We start from the raw sequence: 16,753 nt of genomic DNA, 5'->3' as shown, positions 1-16,753 counted from the left end.
GGCAAATCGGGCCTTGCATAGTAGGCTGAAAAGTGCGTTCTGGCTACTAGGTACGACATATATATATATATATATATAATACTCAATGCTGTAATTTTATGTACTGAATAATTAAGGTTTATGTCTATTTTTAGTGAGATTTTATCACATGCTTGATTATTTTCCTTTTAATTTATTCAATTACAGTTTGCTACATATTGTTGGTTTTAAACAACATAACTATGATAATGTGTTGAAAGTGACTGTACATAATGTATTATAAAACTTACTAAGAGGTTGTCAAAACAGCTGTCTCGATATCTAAACTTGAGACATCCCTAAATTGGTTTACTAGGTTTTAACCGTTAACAAAGTTTTAGTTGCATACAGATAGATGCAAGCAAGTTTTCATAGAGACAGGAATCAAATTATAAAAGAATTATCAGGTTCTTAATCAATACAAAACAAATAATATTTAACTAAAGTGACTAGAAAGAATAAATGACTTTTGTCTTAGTACAGTACTGCTTCATATTGACCAGCTTAATGTAACACTGTCAAGGTAGGGGAAGCCTGTTAGGGTGACGACACCTTCCCCAGGGTGCAACCCACATAAGATGCACAACTCCTGGATACCTTATTATTGCAGGGTAAACACACACATCAGGTGTAAGAAAACCTGCCCTAATATCTCGCCCTGTGTAAGAATAAAATACAGAACCATTTGACTTTGAGCCAACTGCACTGGCCAGTGATATATTTACCTTAGGGCCACTAACAGTAGTAGCCTCGATGAGGACAGGAAGCTGGCAACTTGTCGGAGGTCCCCCTCCCCCATTTGCCTTGATCTTTTCCATATGGTACAATATCTTTGCTGTATCCACAATGATTGTTGACCAATGAAGGTGAATATGTTATTGTGTGTGTTATTATCAATTTAATTTATTATACTGTAACCCTGTCACAGTATTGTATGACTTATTTATAAATAGTCTTATTACCACAGTATATATGAGTGAATTAAAATAATATAGATACTGAGCATATATTTTGAATCTTAGCAGCCCTTCTGTGTGTATTCTGTTCTCATTCATTGCAGTTTTACCCATCAACAAAATGGTGGTTGGATTGTTTTCTGTACCTTACAGAATAAAAAGACAGTACTATATGGAATGTTTAATGCTTATTTGACCTATTTATTTTTGGTATGGATCATCTCTACACATTTCAAGGAACAGCTTAAAATTTGACTCATCACTGTATATTTAAAGTGAAAGATAGATGACAAACAAATTCATGTGGAGCTTGGCAAGCTCATTAGTTAAGGAGCAATTAGAAAGGTTGTAGGGAAGTGTGGCACATGTACCACTGAACCTGAGGCATTGTAACAATCACTTTAAACATGGAAGTAACCAAGGCAGCTGAATTAATAACCTGTGGCATCTCTCTCTGTACCATTGGCTCGGCTCACATCACTACTTGTGGACACCAGAGGAAGTAATTATTTGAAAATTAATGATGTAGATCATATGATACAATGTGATGAGCAACTGAGCAGTGCCAGAGTTAAAATGTCACCAAAAACTATGGCCTTCAAAATATAAAATTTATATATTTGAGTAAGCCTATACAATATGTCCTTCCAATACAGTATTGTAAGGACATACTGTATTTAATCATATTTAAAGTATATTTTAGGGTAATCCTAAAAAATGCCTCATAATAATTATTTGGGATTAAATCTATGGCTAATGATGTAGTATAATGGGTATTTATTTAGATATAAAATTGAAAGACATTATTCAAATGCTCTTATGATAAGAGATCGAAAGAAACTTTAAATAGTTATCATTTTAAGTTACCGATTAATGTTTTATCATAACCCTCTGGCATAATGTAACTTACAAATATTACTGTACCTTACATAGTACATCATTTGGGTAATTACACCATGACCTGATCATACTGAAATATCACACACACACACATGTCCAGATCCATATTGCAATACCTGAAAGGCTAATACAATATTGTATTTCAACCTGTACTCTTGTTAATAGTAATCAGGCACAGGAGCGCACACAATCCTACAGAAATCTTGGTAGCGAACAACACCATTTGGAGATATGTTGGCCTCACGAAAGATCTGCTCCACTGAAAAAAAAGACCTCTACTTATCTAATTATTCATATATTATCTATACCTACTGGCTTAACATGTTTACACTTCTAGCTTTGATAAGGCACAAATCTAAAATTCCAGGTGTTAAAATGATCTAATAAGTGCAGGTGGAGAGGAAAAGGTAAGAGAGATGTGTATGGAGCATGATGTATGGCAAACAAGCCATACATGGTACAAGAATACCGAGGGGGTAAACCAACATTTACAGAAGCATGCAGGACTTGTACCAAGGTCCAAGATGTCCCACACCCAGGTACCTCAAAATATATTTGCTCTTTTACATTATTATGAATTTGTATCATTTAGTGGGCAAAATTAAATTAACTGTTGTCTTATGATTTAGGCATATGTTGAAAATGATTGATGGACAGCTTATTAAATATATCTGAGAGTATAACAGGTTAAAGTAATGCCTGCTTATGAAAGAGTAAGTGGAGGATTACTTATAAAAAAAAAGATCTGATGATGGTATAAGGGGTACAGAAAATAGATTCACGAGAGGAATGAAGCTTCAGGAATGTAAAGTACCAAGACTTAGAATAGGTCCTCTTATGTAGCAGACTAATTTTCTTATTGATAACTAAAGCTAAATGGGGCACCCCCAAGCAAGTCAGTTACTTTATAAATCTTAATGCAGTACTGTAGTATACAGTATACTGTATTTATGGATGAAGGGCAGAAGATGCCAATGTGTGTACTCACCTAATTGTGCTTGCGGGGATTGAGCTTTGTCTCTTTGGGCCCGCCTCTCAACTGTCAATCAACTGGTGTACAGATTCCTGAGCCTACTGGGCTCTATCATATCTACATTTGAAACTGTGGAGTCAGCCTCCACCACATCACTGCCTAGTGCATTCCATTTAAAACTACTGACACTGAAAAATTCTTTCTAAAGTCTCAGTGGCTCATCTGGGTACTAAGTTTCCACCTGTGTCTCCTTGTTCGTGTCCCACCCTTGCTGAAAAGTTTGTCTTTGTCCACCCTGTCAATTCCCGAGAATTTTGTAGGTGGTTATCATGTCTCCCCTTACTCTTCTGTTTTCCAGGGACGTGAGATTCAGCTCCTTTAGCCTTTCTTCGTAGCTCATACCTCTCAGTTCCGGGACGAGCCTGGTGGCATACCGCTGAATCTTCTCTATCTTTGTCTTGTGTTTAACTAGGTATGAACCCCAGGCCGGAGCTGCATATTCCAGGATTGGTCTGACACAAGTGGTATACAGGGTCCTGAATGATTCCTTACACAAGTTTCTAAAGGCAGTTCTTATGTTGGCCAGTCTAGCATATGCCGCTGATGATATCCTTTTGATGTGGGCCTCTGGGGACAGGTTCGGTGTGATATCAACCCCCAGATCTTTCTCTCTATTTGACTCTTGCAGGATTTCACCTCCCAGATGGAACCTTGTGTTTAGCCTCCTGCTCTCTTCACCTAATTTCATTACCTTACACTTTTCTGAGTTGAACTTTAGCAGCCATTTTCTAGACCATTCCTCCAGTTTGTCCAGGTCATCCTGTAGTCTCTGTCTATCTTCATCCGTCTTGATTCTTCTCATAATTTTTGCACCATCAGCAAACATTGAGAGGAACGAGTCTATACCCTCCAGAAGATCGTTTACATATATTAGAAACTGGATGGTCAAAGCCCTGTGGGACTCTGCTGGTGACATCTTGCCACTCTGATGTCTCCCCCCCTCACCATTACTCGCTGTTTCCTGTTGCTTAAGTACTCCCTTATCCACTGGAGCAATTCCCTTTTACTCCTGCCTGTTGCTCCAACTTTTTAAACAGCCTTTTATGGGGTATTGTGTCAAAAGCTTTCTGGCAGTCCAGGAAAATGCAGTTGGCCCACCCTTCTCTTTCCTGCCTAATTTTTGTTGCCTGGTCATAGAATTCTATTAAACCTGAGGCACGATTTACCATCTCTAAACCCATGTTGGTGGTGCGTTACAAAGTTATTTCACTCCAGATGCTCTACGAGCCTTTTCCTCAAGATCTTCTCCATCGCCTTGCATGGTATTCAAGTTAGGGAAACTGGCCTGTAGTTCAGTGCCTCTTGCCTGTCACTCGTCTTGTATATTGGGACTACGTTAGCTGTCTTCCAACTTTCTGGTAGGTCTCCTGTTTCCAGTGATCTGTTATACACCATAGAGAGTGGCACACTTAGTGCTTCTGCACCTTCCTTTAGTATCCATGGTGAGATTCTGTCAGGCCCAACAGCCTTTGTCACATCCAGCTCCAGCAGACACCTTTTGACCTCATCACTGGTGAGGTCAAATTCCTCCAAGGTTGCTTGGTTTGCCTCCTCCTCATTTAGTGCCTGGGCTTCTCCTTGTTCTATTGTGAAGACCTCCTAGAATCTCTTATTGAGTTCTTCACACACCACCTTGTCATTCTCTTGTATCTGTTCTCCCCTTTTTTCAATTTCATCACTTGTTCCTTCACTGCTGTTTTCCTCCTGATGTGGCTCTGGAGCCGCTTTGCTGGGTCTTGGCTTTACTCGCTATGTCATTTTCATACTGTCTCTCCTTCCCTCCTCACTCTGAGGTACTCATTTCTGGCCCTCTGGTATCTCTCCCTGCTCTCCGGTGTTCTGTTATTTCTGTAGTATCTCCATGTTCTTTTACTCAGTTGCTTCGCTACCTTGCATTCCTGGTTGAACCATGGGTTTTTCTGTTGTTTTTCGTTTTTCTCCTTTTGGACCGGGATAAACCTGTCTGCAGCTTCCTGGCACTTCTAGGTGACAAAATCCATCATGACCTGCACATTCTTGTCTCTAAGTTCTGTTTCCCAAGGTATTCCCTTTAGGAAGTTCCTCATCTCATCATATTTTCCTCTTTGGTAATTTAGTCTTTTTCCCTCCGTTCCCATTCTTGGATAGGTTATCCCTACCTCCACTAAGTACTCAAAAGTCAGTACACTGTGGTCACTCATTCCTTTGGGGGCTTCAACTTTGACTTCCCTAATTTCTGACTCATTCAGGGAGAATATCAAGTCGAGTCTAGCTGGTTCATCATTGCCTCTCACTCTTGTGGGTTCCCTGACATGCTGGCTCAGAAAGTTCCTTGTTGCCACTTCCAAGAGTTTAGCTCTCCATGTGTCTGCACCACCATGTGGGTCCCCATTCTCCCAGTCTATCTTTCCATGGTTGAAGTTGCTCATGATTAAGAGTCTTGATCCATTCCTGCAGGTAACTGAAGCTGCTCTCTCTATTATATTATTAGTTGCCACGTTGTTCCTATCAAACTCCTGTCTGGATCTTCTGTCATTTAGGGGAGGGTTGTAAATGACTGCCACTATTATCTTAGGTCCACCCATTGTTAAAGTTCCTGTTATGTAATCTCTGAACCCGTCACAGCCTGGAATTTCCATCATCAAAACTCCAGTCCTTCCTTATCAGCAGGGCCACTCCTCCACCTCCTCTCCCTTCCCTCTCTTTCCTTACTATATAGTAGTCCTTTGGAAACACAGCATCTGTGTGTGTGTGTGTAATTACACAAGTGTAGTTACAAGATGAGAGCTACGCTTGTGGTGTCCCGTCTTACCAAGTACTCTGTCATATAATCATAATCATAATGCTTTGAAACTACCGTCGGTTTTGGCCTCCACCACCTTCTCATTTAAATTGTTTCAACCATCTACCACTCTGTTTGCAAAAGAAAACTTTGATATTTTTTTGGCAGCATTGTTTCCTTAGTTTGAATCTGTGACCTCTTGTTCTTGAAGTTGCTGGTTTCAAGTATTCCTCTTTGGCAATTTGGTTGAGTCCTGTTGTTATTTTGTAAGTGGTGACGTGATCATATCTCCTCTTTCTTCTAGCTTTGGCATATTTAACACCTCTAGTCTCTCTTCATAACTCTCGTTTTTCAGTTCCGGAAGCTGTTTTGTAGCATGCCTTTGCGCACCTTTTCCAGTTTATTGATGTGCTTCTTGAGATATAGGCACCATACAATTGCTTGTGTGTGTATTGAAGGCAACATTAATCATACAGTTTTTGCTGGGTGAAGAGTGCCAGGCATGATCACATGTGATCTTCACTACACATGCCCTCGTTTGAAATAATGGCTTTTTTTAATTGCCATTGATTTCAATTTTTTTTTCTAAATTATTATATAGAATTTCTTGTTAGTTCTTAATAAATATTTACTTTAACAGTGATGACAATTATTAACTGTAAAGATGAAATCAATTTTGTTGTAAAATACTATTCCTGTATAATGTTGTCAATTCATGCACCTCAAGATTTAAAATTCGACAGCAGCCTTACCATCCTATTACAGTAATATACCATTGTACCTTGTTTTCCTTATGCTTAGTTTTTTTTTTTGTACATTATGGCCAAGTGTCTAATGTATTTTAAGTACTGTATATAGAAAAGATTCTATAAGAGACCACCACCTGAAACTTAAGGGCAAACATGCAAAAATTGTAGACAGATCCACCAAATCACCTGCATTGTACACAATGAAACTAAATGAAGATATAAGGATTAGATCTCTTTAACTGCAAAATAGTATCCTATATGATAGTGTTGGAAACACTAATTTTAAAGTTATTAAACACGTGTGTTGTCCCATCAGTTAGTAAAGAAGTAATATTCATTAACCAAAAATGATATCAATGCAGTTATCTTGCCTTCTTTGTGACTGAGGCATTCACCCCACTGTAGTAGGATGTGCCGTAGATCTCGTGCTGGTATGGCTCCAGTTTTCTTCGGGTCGTGACCTCTAAAGGCGGCTAAGATTTCTTCAGGTATCTTCTCTACCTGGCTGTGTTTGTGCATCACATCGAGGAAGTCGGGAAAACTCATCTTCCCACCTGTAACAGCAGTATTTAACCATACTATAGGCTTCTGTATTGTCAACATGGGTGTTTACTGACTTAATACTATACTCAACATTGACTGAATGGTATACTCAAGCAGTATGTGTAGCAGTACACAGCACTGAAATTTGAAATTCTTTATATAGAAAGGACAAGATAAAACTTAAGTGTTAAACTGAGATTTAACAACAATATTAATGTGCAAAATAAATAAATATTATATATATATATATATATATATTATATATATATATATATATATATATATATATATATATATATATATTATATATGTCGTACCTAGTAGCCAGAACGAACTTTTCAGCCTACTATGCAAGGCCCGATTTGCCAAATAAGCAAAGTTTTCCTGAATTAATATATTTTCTCTAATTTTTTTCTTATGAAATGATAAAGCTACCCATTTCATTATGTATGAGGTCAATTTTTTTTTATTGGAGTTAAAATTAACATAGATATATGACCGAACCTAACCAACCCTACCTAACCTAACCTAATCTATCTTTATAGGTTAGGTTAGGTTAGGTAGCGGAAAACGTTAGGTTAGGTTAGGTTAGGTAGGTTAGGTAGTCGAAAAACCATTATTTCATGAAAACTTGACTTATTAGGCAAATCGGGCCTTGCATAGTAGGCCGAGAAGTGCGTTCTGGCTAATAGGTACGACATATATATATATATATATATATATATATATATATATATATATATATATATATGTCGTACCTAATAGCCAGAACGCACTTCTCAGCCTACTATGTAAGGCCCAATTTGCCTAATAAGCCAAGTTGTCATGAATTAATTGTTTTTCGACAACCTAACCTACCTAACCTAACCTAACTTTTTCGGCTACCTAACTTAACATAACCTACAAAGATAGGTTAGGTTAGGTTAGGTAGGGTTGGTTAGGTTCGGTCATATATCTACGTTAATTTCAACTCCAATAAAAAAAAATTGACCTCATATAGAATGAAATGGGTAGCTTTATCATTTCATAAGAAAAAAATTAGAGAAAATATATTACTTCAAGAAAACTTGGCTTATTAGGCAAATCGGGCCATGCATAGTAGGCTGAGAAGTGCGTTCTGGCTACTAGGTACGACATATATATATATATATATGTATATATATATGTATATATATATGTATATATATATGTATATATGTATATATATATATGTGTATATATATATGTCGTACCTAGTAGCCAGAACTCACTTCTCAGCCTACTATGCAAGGCCCGATTTGCCTAATAATCAAAGTTTTCATGAATTAATTGCTTTTCGAGTACCTAACCTGCCTAACCTAACCTAACTTTTTCGGCTACCTAACCTAACCTAACCTAACCTATAAAGATAGGTTAGGTTAGGTAGGGTTGGTTAAATTTGGTCATATATCTACGTTACTTTTAACTCCAATAAAAAAAAATTAACCTCATACGTAATGAAATGGGTAGCTTTATCATTTCATAAGAAAAAAATTAGAGAAAATATATTAATTCAGGAAAACTTGGCTTATTAGGCAAATCGGGCCTTGCATAGTAGGCTGAGAAGTGCGTTCTGGCTATTAGGTACGACATACATATATATATATATATATATATATATATATATATATATATATATATATATATATATATATATATATATATATATATATATATATATATATATATGTATGTATGTTTATTTAACTGCTTGATTCTGAATATAGAATTACTGTATTGTATTTTAATTGTGGACAAGTATGATCAGCCTTTTGGGTATATCTATAACTCATGAATGTAATATTAAGCATTATTATGAATGATTCACTGTACAAAAACTGAAAAGAGAGTAATTTGTATGGTATTAACACATGCAGGTGTATGTAACTTCTAAAGTTAATATAATGAGGACAGTAATTTATTATTATAGAAATTAACAAAAATAAATGAAATTTGAACTGCATAGAAATACTGTATAAGATATATATATATATACAATGTGATATAAAAATTTTGACATTTAAGAAATAATCATCAAGTCTATCCGACTTTTACAGTTGTTGATACAGTACACCAAAAATCACCTAGGAGTCACCATATCTAATGGCCTCGACAGGGACAGGAAATTGGTGGCTTGGTAAAGGTCCCTCCATTATTACTTAGTATTTTTTCTAGTTGTATTTTAAACACGAGTACCAGCTTGTCATTTACCACTTCGGCTGGTAGGCAAGTCTATTACCCTATAGTTAAAAGCATCTCTTGTAGCCTGTCTTGCAATGTGGCTTGTTGAATGTGAAATTGTTGCCTCAGAGTTACAGTGGATCTTTTAAAAGAAGTGAACTGGATTAACTTCCTCTCATTTGTTCAGTATTTTGAGGGTCTCGTCGAGATCAGCCTTGAAGTGTCCAGCTTTTAATGTTATTAATCCAGAGGCCCTCAACCTTTTCCGAGTTGACCTACCTCTAGGATGATTTCTTAATAGCTCTGTACTTAACCTTTCCAAAATAGCTATCTTTCTGAAGGCGAGGTCTTCATGTTTAATGGAGTAGGCCAGATGGGAGTGCACTTATTTTGTACAAACACACTTTGGAACTGTTCATTTAGCGTTTCACACATTTTTTTAATTTTCAGTAATCTTGTTCCCCATTCTCAATCTCTGTGTTTTATTCTTTACATGCAGCTTGTTTTTAATGCATTTATAGAAAAGGCCTGGATCTGTTTTACATTTGCCTGCTATACCTTTTCCCAAGTACCTTTCTGCCTCTCTCCTCACTGCTGTGTTATTGTTTCTTTCTTGCTTGTAGTGCTGGTATGTTTGTGGGTTAGGCCTCTTTCTATATTGAACCCATTTTCCTGTCTTTTCTTTCTAGCTCTCTTACAATTTCTGTTGAACAAATCCTGTTTTCTGGTCCTGCATCTCCGTTTTGATGTGATTGTTTGTGTGCCTTCATAGTATATTTTGCAAAATTTGGCATACATCTCATTTACTTCCTTTCCCTTAGCAACAAGTCTGTCCAATTAAACTCATTAAAGAATTTTCTAAGTTCCCCATAGTGTCCTCTCTCGAAATCGTGTTTATCAACTGTTACAATGTCCCCTTTCTCTTCTAGATTATATCGCAAAGCATACTTAATTTCCAACAGGACATGATCACTCATTCCCAAGGGAGGTAGGTACTGGATATCAAATACTGGATCACTTTTTCTTTTATGGTGAATATTAGATCCAGTATTGACTGAACATCCCCTACCCTCATTCATGTGGTCTGCTTGACGTGCTGATACATGAATGTGTCTAGAATGAAGCTTACAAATTTGCCTGTCCAAATGTCTTCCGTTCTTCCTTCGTAGGCTTTCAAGGCTATTGCTTTCAAGTTGATGTCATGTAATTACCTGAGTGTAGTTACAGTATGAGAGCTACACTCGTGGTGTCCCGTCTTCCCAGCACTCTTTGTCATATAACGCTTTGAAATTACTGACTGTTTTGGCCTCCACCACCTTCTCACCTAACTTGTTCCAACCGTCTACCACTCTGTTTACAAAAGTGAATTTTCTTATATTTCTTGAGCAGCTTTGTTTAATTAGTTTAAATCTATGACCTCTTGTTCTCAAAGTTCCAGGTCTCAGGAAGTCTTCCCTATCCTTTTTATAGATTCCTGTTACTATCTTGTACGTAGTGATCATATCGCCTCTTTCTTCTAGTTTTGGCATATTTAATGCCTTAACCTCTCCTCATAGCTCTTGCTCTTCAGTTCTGGGAGCCACTTAGTGGCATGTCTTTGCACCTTTTCCAGTTTGTTGATGTGCTTCTTAAGATATGGGCACCATACAACCGCTGTATATTCTTGTTTTGGCCTAACAAAAGTCGTGAACAATTTCTATAGTATTTCGCCATCCATGTATTTAAATTCAGTAATTCTGAAGTTAGAAAGCGTAGCATAGGCTCCTCGCACAACGTTCTTTATGTGGTTCTCAGGCTTTTCTATCTAGAACCACCCCCTAGATCTCTTTCTTTATCAGAAGTCTTTAAAGATTTTCCACATAATTTATAGGTTGTGTGGGGTCTGTGTTCTATTCCACATTCCATAACATGGCATTTATGCACATTAAATTCCATTTGCCAAGTTGTGCTCCATATACCTATTTTGTCCAGGTCTTCTTGAAGGGCATTACAGTCATCTAAGTTTCTTATCCTTCCTATTATGAGTGAGTGTGTGTCATGGTATATATAATGCCTGCCTGGGTTTGATTCTTGGGCAGGATGAGATACTTAGACATGTTTCTTTACATCCTGATATCTTTGTTCACATAGCAGGATAAAAAGTACAGTACTCTGATAATTAGGCAACGGTTGTGGATTGTCTTGCGAGAAAGGTCAGTTGTTGGCCTATGGGGGGGGGGGGGGAGGAGGCCTCAATAGGCATAACAGGCATCTTGTTCCCAACAATGCAAAATCAAGCCAAAGTTTGCTTTCATTTGGCAGACGGTTCCATATTTTGGGCCCTTTTATTTACATTGAGATACTTTGAACTCTAGCTGCTTCCTACACTCACAAATATTGGAGAATATTTTTGTGCTCAATCCAGATTTTGCTAGTGCAGGCAAATAGCAAAATAGAATATGAAGTGGCTCGCATTTCATATTCTCTCCTTATTCTGTGTATGACTAACCATCCTGTGAGATGGGGGATATTAAATGAGCTTATAGCTAGTTTCTCACCTACACTTAGGTAAGAAACTATTCTATATTCTTCATAGAAAATAGGGTAGAAGCACATTGCTATGTATACTTAAGTTTGTTAATAAAAATAAGTTTTTACACAGATTGAGCTGTACACGACCATCAAAGAAATACTTATTTTGTGTGCAGTTCCCACGGGTTATGTTAAAACTTCCCAGAAAGTCTTGGTTCTGGGTCAGCATTACAGTTTACGGTCCTGAATGTGGAGCAAGTAAACAAAAGAAAGATTTTACTAAGAGTGTTCTTAGCAATGAAAACTTAGAAAATGGTTAGAACAAAATTACATTATAGAGAAAAAGAAATATAGAAAATAAAGAGAAAGTGATGTATCACTTGTAAAATTAAATTCATGATAGAGGAAGTCAATCTTACCTTTGTCCTTGAAATACTTTTTAAGCTCAGAAATGGTTGGACTCATGCCCAGGGAACGCATGATTACAGTTAGCTGATCCAGGGTGCGAATCTGTCCATTGCGAGCATACAAGGAGAAACACTCCCTGAATTCTGCAAGCAAAGATATCAATCATATGCTCAAGTATTACATTGGTGCAAGGAGCAATGAATCTTTGTGTTTATTATTATTGGGAATTTTGTAAACATTATTACTGGAATAGATCATATCAAGTTGTTTTTTATTTACATGTGAAAGCTTTTCAAAACCTTCACTGTACTGTATGTGAATACTGGACATTATTTACCATAGGTAAATAACCATTTTTGTGCTCACTCATTTACTCATAACTTCTACTTTGGGGTAGGCTTACATTTTTAAATATGAAATAAAGTAATTAGTGGTAACCTTAATAAAAATGAACCGTTATTTAATAATTGCAAATACTGTATGTTGACTAACAAATTAAAATATAAGAAACACACCTGCTCCTGAAGTATGCCAATGGTTGACTAGTGATATCTCTACTGTTCAATTAAGACTTCACAAAACATTATATAAAAAATAATAATGATTTTAGAAGGCCTAACCTAACACTATCTTATGTCCGTAAGCTTACGGCTTTTTAATTCATTTAAAATATCTCTTTAATATACAGTATGGTATATTCCATGTCAACAAATATGACAAGAAAAATTGTTTTAAATAAAAGGCATTTAACAAAGGGAGTTTCTGATACTAATTCACTTTATGGAAGATATGACAGTTTTAACATTATTATTCCCATTATTATATGTGATACAAAAATTACTTGTTACCTAAATTACTTAAATTTACACGAAGGCCACTAACACACTTGTGGCCTTGATGAGGAAATACAGCAGCCTACTTAATTTTTTGTCATAAGAACTAAATAATGACTAAAGAATAAATTCAACATCTTTATTTCATGCCGTGTCTTCATTTTATTACTGTATTTATTTATTTATATTGTATATATAAAAGAATGTACAGTACATCTAGTTGTGAGAGTACATAACATTGGTGTTTGAGCATTACATTCTTGCAAAGCCACTAACACCTATAGTATTTTGGGCAGGTCCTTAAGGTAACTGAAAAATGTAATACTGCATAGATACACTGTTAATATACATACATTACAAGCTGACAATATAGTAGATTATACTGGTGAAGTTGCATGTCTTAAGTACTAAAAGTGAGGGGAGTGGGCAACACAAGATACAGTGAGAGTTTGGAGCACAAGGTAGGAAACTATGAGGAGGAAATTCAGTACTTGTTTATTTTACTTTTGAATAAATCTTAAAGAAAAATCCATCTTAAAGTATAAGATGGATTTTTTTTAATTAAGGAGAAAGGTCCATCCACTGGGTCCTTTTATTTGCATGAAGTGTTTGAATAAATTGTCTGACTCTAGGAATATTTTAATATTTTATATTATGGAATATTCTGACTACTGTATTTATTTCTGGTGTGGTGTTCATGGGTTCTATTACATCTATCAAGTAAAGAGTTTCAGATCAGGATTAGCATTTAGAAATAAGGTTTTGTATGTGTAGATAGCACAAGAGAATGTGTGGAGTGAGTTTATGTTTAGCATGTTTAGGGATTAAAACATAGGGGCTGCGTGTTGTCTGAAGACAGAGTTTGTTATAGTTCTGATACCAGATTTTTGCTGGGTGATGATAGGCTTGAGGTAATTTGCAGTGGTTGAACCCCATCCACAGATACCATACCACAGATTGAGATAGAGTAGCAAGTAGTATAGTGTAAGAAGAGCACTGTGGGGAACATAACTGATTTTTGGGAGTATACCGACAGTTTTTGAGACTTTTTGGTTGTGTTGTATGTGGGTGGTGAAGGTTAGTCTCTTGTCTATGTATCAGCCAAGGAACTTTCCCTCATTTTTAATGATACTGTTGACATTGTCTATCTGAACATGAATCTGGTTTGGTGATTTGCTTCCAAATAAAATGCAGAAGGTATTTTCTATGTTTAGTGCGAATTTGTTGGTTGACATCCATGAGTGGACTTTTTTAATTCATTATTTACAATATTATTTAGTGTGTTTGGGTCTGAATGGATGAAGGTAGTATCATCAGCAAATAATACAAATTTAAGAAGGTTTGAGACATTTGTAGTCATTGATGCATATAAGAAGTAGGAGAGGTCCTAAGATGCTGCCCTGTGGCACTCCCACCGTTAATACCAAGAGTGGGGGAGATTATGTCATTGAAGGTTATATACTGGTGTCTGTAATATAGATATGATGGAATATAGTTCAGAGCAAGGTCTCGGACTCTGATAAAGTTTACGTAGGCGGTAGCTATAGTTTACAGCATAACTGGCCTGTCTCTACTCTAACTTTTCACCCTCGCTCATATGTTTGGGGCTATAATAAAGTAATAAAGCTCACCAAATTGAAACAAAAATGAATTTGTATATACAAATATCGAGATATGGCAGAGTTTACTTAAATATTATATGACAATAACTGGTGTAGGGCCCACTAGTGTAGGGCCCCACTGGTGCCACCCATGAGAACAACACTTCCTCTACGTCACAACTCCTCCTCCTGTTGAACTGTAACAACACTTACCGTCAATATCTTGCTCCTTGAAGTGTCGGGCCTGTAAACAACATAAATACCATTAATAAATGGCCTTAAAGTGTTTATATAGAGCAACATAACAGTAAATTATCAAAGCTCAGCTGTGACCTACCATCCTCACAGGTAGATAACAACACGTGACGTCACCAGGTAGGTGTACGTGTCAGCCAATCAGAGCGAGCGCACCTGCTGCTCACCTTGTGATTGGCTGAAAGCGTGAAGCATGGCGCTTGTTTTGAAAATTAGTTCAGAATTCATAGGCAAAGAGTTTCAAATTCAAATTTTTCTTCCGGTAAAAGTAAATACATAGAAGATGAGTTATAAACATAATGTTTGATTTATAGATAGAGCTAGTACATACAATACCTAAAGCCACTAATACTGGGGGAACTGTGGGGGAACTGGTACTATTATGGGGTAAGCTAGGGTAGCTAGAAAACAGTTATCAAATATGGGAGAGGTAAAAGGCCCGGCCCCCAAAATAAACTATCCACAGTAATAATAACTTGCTACTAGACTAAGTCAGTCTAAGGGTTGATCAATGCACTCCCACACAGGAAGAAGGGATACTCTGTTCTAATTTACTTATTTATTAACCCCTTAACAACCCCCTATATACACTCACACCAATAACAATAATAATAATTACTTTACCACACTATCTTACGTTAAAAGCCTTGGTCCACATAAGCAGGATACAAGGTTTACACTAAGAACAAGCTAGGGTAAAGTACTACTGGATAAGCACTGAAGCTGGATGCAGCTTAGGGTAGTGAGACCACGTGGTACCCTAATACAAAACACAACACTTACGGGTACCCAAAACACTGGCAAATACTACCCCCAGGTCTCACCAATCGTTACTACCAGAGTAGGCACACTTAAAACACCGTACTTAACTTAATGGTACAGGAACTTGAGGTAAGGGAAATAAGTAAGAGGAGAAGGGAGGAGAGTAGGGGTGCAGCCACAGAGTAGGTCTCGTCCCCACGAATGCCAGCCAGAAGAAGATTGAGTCTCAGTCTCCTTCCCGCCCAGCTGGCTCGCTGCCGGCAGACTGCTCAGCTAATCGTACCGCGGCCCTATACCAAGTTTACTCAGGTTTACTTTACAAGTGATTAGAAAGTTTTAGTAAACATAGTTGGTGCCTATGTTATTATTTAATAATCAACCCCCAGCTCAGTTTTTAAATGCTCTTTGAGAAACAGGAATAGTCTTACGTCTGGCAGGGAAGATACAAATAATTTCAGCTCGTGATGCGTTCAACTATACTATAGGAAAGTTTAATAACTCAATTTTGACCTCTGCATGGTTTCCACTGAAGAACCCAGGGTCGTAACACTCCTCCCCCCTTTCAGAGAGAAAAAAATGTGACTACTAGAATAGTAGTCATATTTTTTTTTGTAAGAGTATACAGAGAATAAAAAGGAAAATCTAGGACAAAAAAAAATCAAAACCAACAATTTCTCTGCAAGAAAAGTACAAAGGAATTCTCTGAAAAAAACAACAAAAACACATACACAAAAAAAAACAGGGAAGTAAATAATTTGGACACGGAATATTTAATGTCACAGGAGAACCTAAAAAAAAATAACTAAAGCATGACAGTTGGTAAATGGCTTCCTGTGGCTCAGATGACTGTTATTCAGGCAACCGGGACAGAGCGTCGGCTATTACGTTGAGCCTGCCCGGTAGGTGGGTAATGGAAAGATTGAATTTAAGTCCTGTAGGTACAACGCCCACCTGAGGATGCGTCTATTCTTCCCCTTCATCTGAGTGAGGAAGACCAGTGGGAATTATGGTCCGTGTACACTTCCACTATATTACCTGTGTGGTAAACTTTGAACTTTTTACATGTTAACACTAGCGCCAACGCCTCTTTTTCTACCACTGAATAATTGCGTTGTGCCTTGTCAAATTTCACAGAGTAATAATATACTGGGTGTTCCACCTGATCATCCCCAGTTTGCAACAACACTGCACCAGCACCCGAGTCAGACGCGTCAACATGAATTT

General features: G+C 37.0%; 1 protein-coding gene across 1 annotated transcript; it reads right to left on the bottom strand.

Moving 5' to 3' along the window:
• Positions 1–1,142: 1,142 nt before the first annotated feature.
• Positions 1,143–14,965, bottom strand: LOC138367649 (calmodulin-like protein 4). The gene is made up of 5 exons (XM_069329380.1): positions 14,850–14,965; positions 14,726–14,756; positions 12,090–12,221; positions 6,789–6,971; positions 1,143–2,133 (listed from the first exon to the last, which is right to left on the bottom strand). The coding sequence occupies exons 1-5, from the start codon at positions 14,850–14,852 to the stop codon at positions 2,033–2,035; spliced, it is 450 nt and encodes a 149-aa protein (XP_069185481.1). The 5' UTR covers positions 14,853–14,965; the 3' UTR covers positions 1,143–2,032.
• Positions 14,966–16,753: the final 1,788 nt, after the last annotated feature.

Source organism: Procambarus clarkii, chromosome 22, assembly GCF_040958095.1.
Source record: "Procambarus clarkii isolate CNS0578487 chromosome 22, FALCON_Pclarkii_2.0, whole genome shotgun sequence".
NCBI classification, from domain to species: Eukaryota; Metazoa; Arthropoda; class Malacostraca; order Decapoda; family Cambaridae; genus Procambarus; species Procambarus clarkii.
Note: the sequence above shows the minus strand (reverse complement) of the source record. Positions and strands in the feature narration are given on the sequence as shown.

Bases quoted from the DNA above. Each gene is read 5' to 3' on its own strand.
- LOC138367649 (XM_069329380.1), bottom strand. The intron at 12,222-14,725 runs GTAAGTGTTGTT...CTTTGCTTGCAG, and splicing joins CAAGGAGCAAGATATTGACG to AATTCAGGGAGTGTTTCTCC. The intron at 6,972-12,089 runs GTAAGATTGACT...CTGCTGTTACAG, and splicing joins AAAGTATTTCAAGGACAAAG to GTGGGAAGATGAGTTTTCCC.